At 33.1% G+C, this 6067-nt stretch overlaps 1 protein-coding gene across 1 annotated transcript; it reads right to left on the bottom strand.

Annotated features, from left to right (window-relative positions):
- Positions 3220–4755, bottom strand: LOC109350349 (uncharacterized protein At4g06744-like). The gene has a single exon (XM_019591588.1). The coding sequence runs from the start codon at positions 4608–4610 to the stop codon at positions 3375–3377; it is 1236 nt and encodes a 411-aa protein (XP_019447133.1). The 5' UTR covers positions 4611–4755; the 3' UTR covers positions 3220–3374.

The following is a 6067-nucleotide window of genomic DNA, read 5'->3' as shown; positions in this document are numbered from 1 at the left end:
ATTGGTTTTCCAAGATGCCTCTCCACATGAGTTTGTTGGATAAGGAGATACACAACGAAAAACAATGGAGATGGCTATAAGCTTTGATGCCATGTTAGATTCAATCTCAACAAATTGATGTGAAGTAATTCAATGGATATATGAACAACAAAGAAGTTACTCTTCTTTGTGTGTGTATATATGTTTGCTCTAACCTACTGGTTTGTTGGTATTTATAAAAGTTGTGGAATTAGTGTTTGCGCCTCAATGACAAACTATTTTATCAATTTGGCCTTAAAATAATAAAAAAGTCTACATCCTTAGATTTTTTTAGCGTCACGTATCAAAATATGGGTAGTATTGGAATCTCAAATGGTGGAGAAGATTTCGGCTCATTGAAGTAACCCTCAATTTGGAGCATGCTTTATAAAGTACAGACATTGTGATTGTTGGTTCTGTGTTATTTTTTATGATCAAATAGGAGTAGACTACATTGAAATGGTTCTGCATACATGTTTTCTGAATCAGGAGAAAGACCAGTTTAAGATACTGTTTTCTATATTGGGTGTCATTCTTATGTAAAAATCTCCAAATCTATGACGTTGTTTACTTTAAGTATTGTAAATCTTGAACCCAAAAACAAATTAAACATGCAATGTAAAATAACAACAATACTAATTTGAAATATTTTATAAATTATAAAACTCATACCGTACATGAAATACTAACTAATTAGATTGTATTCCAGTATAACATGATTGTCCAAGTTCTTTTTCACGTGGTTTGTGGAGAATAATAATATTATCCACACTCAATGAAAACAAGTTGAACTTTAAACAGAAACAAGTGAACTATAATAAGAATTTAAAAAAAAAAAACATGACAAAAAGTTGTTCTCATTTTTTTGTCTCCTTAATAAAACCTTGCACCACACCACAAACATGGACGGCGGATTCTGATAAGCCCACTAGTTAAATTGCAAGTATTGCTGCAGAAATGCTCATTTTATAATAACTACGTTCATCAATTGGTTATAGGTTAGAGCTAACTCTCTAAAAAGGTACATTTTTTATTACAGAAATGCAACACTAACATTTTAAAATGCATCTCTCCAATAAGTAGCGAATTGGAGATGATAATGTTCTGCACTAAGAATGTCATTTTATATTTGTTTGAGGGCTTTTCATATATAAAAAAACGGCTCTCATTGCACGAGATGTTCGCAGCCTTACTATAACAAATAAACAAAACAAACAATCATATCATTTCAGCTGAGGCACTTTTATATATGAACAAAAGTTCAGAGTAGAGGTTTCACAAAAAATAAAATAAAAACTTTGGAATTGGGGAACTCCCGCAAGGGTGAAGGAAGATCATTGTGCATGATCACATCTTCCAACCCCGTTGATATATTTGTGTCACGAAGTATTACCCGTGAGACGAGAGACTGTTTTAAAGATTTAAACATAAGATCAGTAAATAACAATGTTGAACTCACCCCAACTAAATGTAATAATATTACTTAGATGTTTCTGAGCTAGATGAATGAGGCTCATCCGCTCATCTATTATAATATGAAGTCGTACAATGACATAATCCATGTAACATTTCATATTATTATACTCTAACTATAATACTTTCTTAAGATAAAAACAACTAATAAAAAGCTTCCCACTTGGATTATCTATAGTTATCCGTTGACATTTAAAATCTTAGAAAACCAAGAACAGTGCCTTAATGACCAGGCTACTTAGATGTATATGAAGGTGATAATTATATAATTATGCACACTTTATGCTCTTTTTGAGCTGGAACGCACGGTCATGCATGTCTGCATACTCTGCAGTATCATTAGCCGTCGGTTCCATATTATGGGAGTAGTTGAGCCAATTTTCCTCCTCACATTTTTCTTTACTTTTTTTATTGTCTATTGAATAGGAAACTGTCTGCTCAATTAGTGTAATGCTAATTGAAAGGATAAAGATCTTAGAGTATATGTATCAATAGATATAGATTGAGATACTTGGTAAGGGTGGTAATTTTGGCTCTTTACAAATAGTGTAGGTATAAGATTAGTAATCGTATTTAAGCTTAAGAGGTTGAGGGAGTACAGTTGTGAGTAAAAGTTAGGAGACCACCCTAGATATTTTGTTTGAATGCTGTAGTAATTGATTCATCAGGAGTTTAGCAAATCTTTACATAGAGTAATCCTTTTCAAAAGTTTGAACTTGTTCGTTTGGAATATAGATTTTTCTACTGCTATTTACTTATATATTTTTATGAAAATAAGAATATTTTTACTTTATTTTTCACTTTTTCATTTTTATTTTATGAATTTTATTCTTAAATAACAACAAGGAGAGATAAATATAAGAACAATTATATAGAACGAAAAAATAGATGTTTGGTTTAAAATGAAATAAGTTTTGAGACTCAAATAAAAATAAGAATGATGTTTGTTATTGTGGGAAAATAATAGATGTTTTATTCCATGGAGAGTTATAATAAATAAGATCTAAACAAAAATGAATACGTTGTTTACCATTTAAAATGCTCTAACATTTTATATGTATATAGGTTACATAGTAAATATTTTAATTTGGTTAATATTGTAAATTGAAATGAAATTTGATGCAATAAATTTTATACAATGTAATTATGTAACTTATTATCATAAAGTCTAATAAAATGTAAATAATATAATGATAACAATAGCTAGATATTATACTTACTTATTTGTCTTCACTTAGTTTGAGAGAGTAGTTAATTTTTCTGTTTGAAGGGGCCATTTGCTAGACAACTTTTAGAAGGAAAGAAAAGATAGCGTGTTAGCTAAGAGAAAAAAGGTGACTTTGGCAACGCCACCATGTTCTCATCCACTGCACTAAAACAAATTTTGGGACCATATCCTATGAAAAAAGCCCCTTTTCTTTGCAATTTTCTTGACAACATTTGATGATTTGAATAGTAATAAATTTGAAACATGGTAGTTTCAATTTCTTAAACACAAGCAAAGCTACTTGAATATGTTCTCACATTTCATTTGCTAACATAGGCAGTGATGTTTATACTAGGTAGTCACATTACTATAAAACATTAGGTTAGTTGTCTTCAAAAATCACCCTGCTATAAATTATTCTGCTACAACATAGCTATGGAACATAGAAAAATATGATTAAGTGGTTATATTATATATGACCTTGAAGTAATTAATTTATCCGTTGCCATTGACATGAAACGTAGATATTATTATTGTTAAGAAAGTGGATGGACCATTACAAAGTTGAGTACAATCATACACTAAACATGAAGGAAAAAAGGAAGACAAAGAATTGCAACCCATGCCTTAGCACATGGAGCAAAATTGTAAGGTAAAAGAGAATAAATTATTCCATCTAAGGAATTGAAGGAAGCTTACAAGGGATAAAACCATAAGACCACATGAAAGGACATATTCTTGGGCGTGCAAAGAAAGTTGCACACTCAATCACTGATCTCTGAAATGGAAGATCAGGAATGCAATTGTTTCTAACATCAAGAACTCCTCTCTGAATCAAGATCCTACAAAAGGGTCCCACATGGGTAAAATAGTTATCTGATAATGAAAAATTGACCAAATTGACCAACCCTGCACACACCACTTCTGGCACCATGCCATATAATAGATTACCAGCCAAATTGAGAAACTCCACTTTCTCAAGGCAACTCAATGAGAATGGTAAAGGACCTGTTAGTTCATTGTTTCCAGCATCAAACACTTTTGCCTCTTCAAGAAAACCAATCTCATAAGGCAAACAACCTGTTAATTGGTTGTTTAGTAACAAAACCTCAGTGAGAGTGGACAAAGCTTTTGGAAGGGTTCTTGGTATTGGACCATTGAATTTGTTGTTTGCTAAGGTGAGTAAGAGAATATGAGTATTGCCTAAGTTATCAGGCAACGTTTGAGTGAAGATATTGTTGTTTATGAAAAGTACTTCAAGGTTTTGTGTGAATATTTGTGGTGGAACTCCCCCAGAAAATAAATTAAACCTTATATCCAAGAATGATAAAGTTTCCATTCCTAGAACAGACATAGGAAATGGACCAGACAATTGGTTGTTGCTTACATCAAACTCATATAGATAGGGTAGTTTTGCAATTTGTGATGAGATAGTGCCAGTAAAATTGTTGGAGTTTGCATGAAAAAGAGCAATATCAGGAAGATTATCAATAAACCCATCAAGGGTAGAAGCACCAAGTTGAAAACCATTGAAGTCTATTGAGGCCAAAGCAATAGCAGATGAATTGTCTGGTGGAGTATCACAATAGAACCCTTTGTAGCTGCATATATCTGAGCCTATCCATGATTTTGTAACTCCTAAGGGATCTGAAGTGATGATGGACTTGAATTTTTGTATTACTGGGTACACTACTTGAAGCCTTTGGTCTTTAAATACAAGAGTTTCTGTATTGAGAGGTGAAGCTGGAGCTGCTAGAATATGTGGTGATTTTTTACCATCTCCTCCGCCGCCGCCGCCTTTACTCCTCTGGCCACTATGTCCAATGATATAATGTGCTGACATGTGATCAGGAAGGGACAATAAGAGGATGTACAAAGTTGAGACCATGAAAATTGAAGTGGTGCTACTCATTTTGTCTTCTCCTCAAGTTTGCTTTCTTTTTGAGAGATTATAAACATAATAGGTAGTGGGCAGAAAGCACTGTAGTTAGGCCATGCTTTAAACTATTGTGTATCAATAAAATGATTGGGTGCTGATAATATTTTAAAGAAGTATGAATACTATATGATATACATAGTTAATTTATATACCCATTGGTGTTGTAGTACTCTTCAGTTTCGTCACATGGGCGTCATATTAAAATTGTGGATATGATATTTCTGAAAACATATATAAAGAAATCACTATGCTATAATTGAAGTTCAGCCACACATATTTTAGATATATAATAGTGTTTTTGTGTGCTTTTAATTTGATTATGATAGTACATTATCATGATTAATAATGTTTATATTATGTTGTTGTATTGAATATATATAACAACGCACCACACAACAAAGCGCTGTCATATATTTCATACATACAACAGCGTATCGTGCACAAAGTGCTAGCATAAATTTCATACATAAACAACGCATAATATAACAGACATTATATCAAACATACAACAAGTATGTCAAATTCCACCACATTTACCAGAGATTTGATAATATAAAAATCATTCTGAAAACTCAATTCATAAACTATTGCACGAAGTGGCCTTCTTTAGTTCAAATCTATTAACCGAGAAGATTATATGCAATAATGAAAGAAAGAAAGATGATGAATATGTAAAGGACAAATATATAAATTTCTTTAATGCCTTGACCGAAGAAATAAGAAGACAGAAACACATAAGACATAGTTTAGATTCAACATAATAATAATCCAATTAAAATTTACATAAAAAATATGGATGAAAAATTAATAGTAAAATGCAAGAAATACATACAAAAATGACAAGTTTGGTAAATCACGAACAGCTCTACCTAGCTTCAACCTTGACATTTCCTATATTACAAAATAAGTAGTTAACGAAAATGGTTATACAAGCACCAAAAGTGAATCAAAAAAACTATTAGACAATGAAGACAATCAAGACAAGCAATCTGCCCAAGCCAAGACCAAGTTAGGCCAGGGCCTATCTACACCAGCACATAGGCCAAGCCAGGCCAAGGCCAGTCTACACCAGCAAGGCCAAGGCATGCCTGGACCAATCTGCACCAGCATACAAAGCCAACCAAGTCAGCACGCACGTAGGCCACGAGCAGAGCAGGGCCAAGCCAACCAAGTCAGCAGGCCACAAGCAGAGTAGGGCCAAGCTAGCCAAATCAGCATATGCAGGCCCCAAGCAGAGGCCATGAGCACGAACACAGCAGGGCCATCAAGGCCACCATACCAAGGCCAACTCAGCCAAAGCCCACATTATACATTGCAGCACACGCTAGCTTGTGCCTCAAGCAACCGCTTTTAATCTTTCTATTTTAGCATATTTTAGTTAGTTGGTTGGTTAACTCTCTTTCCTATATAAATAGTATTTGTGTAATCTT

The sequence above is a fragment of the Lupinus angustifolius genome, chromosome LG06, assembly GCF_001865875.1.
Source record: "Lupinus angustifolius cultivar Tanjil chromosome LG06, LupAngTanjil_v1.0, whole genome shotgun sequence".
Classification (NCBI taxonomy): domain Eukaryota; kingdom Viridiplantae; phylum Streptophyta; class Magnoliopsida; order Fabales; family Fabaceae; genus Lupinus; species Lupinus angustifolius.
Note: the sequence above shows the minus strand (reverse complement) of the source record. Positions and strands in the feature narration are given on the sequence as shown.

Excerpts from the sequence above, each read along its gene's own strand:
- LOC109350349 (XM_019591588.1), bottom strand. The coding sequence starts at position 4,610 with ATGAGTAGCACCACTTCAATTTTCATGGTCTCAACTTTGTACATCCTC.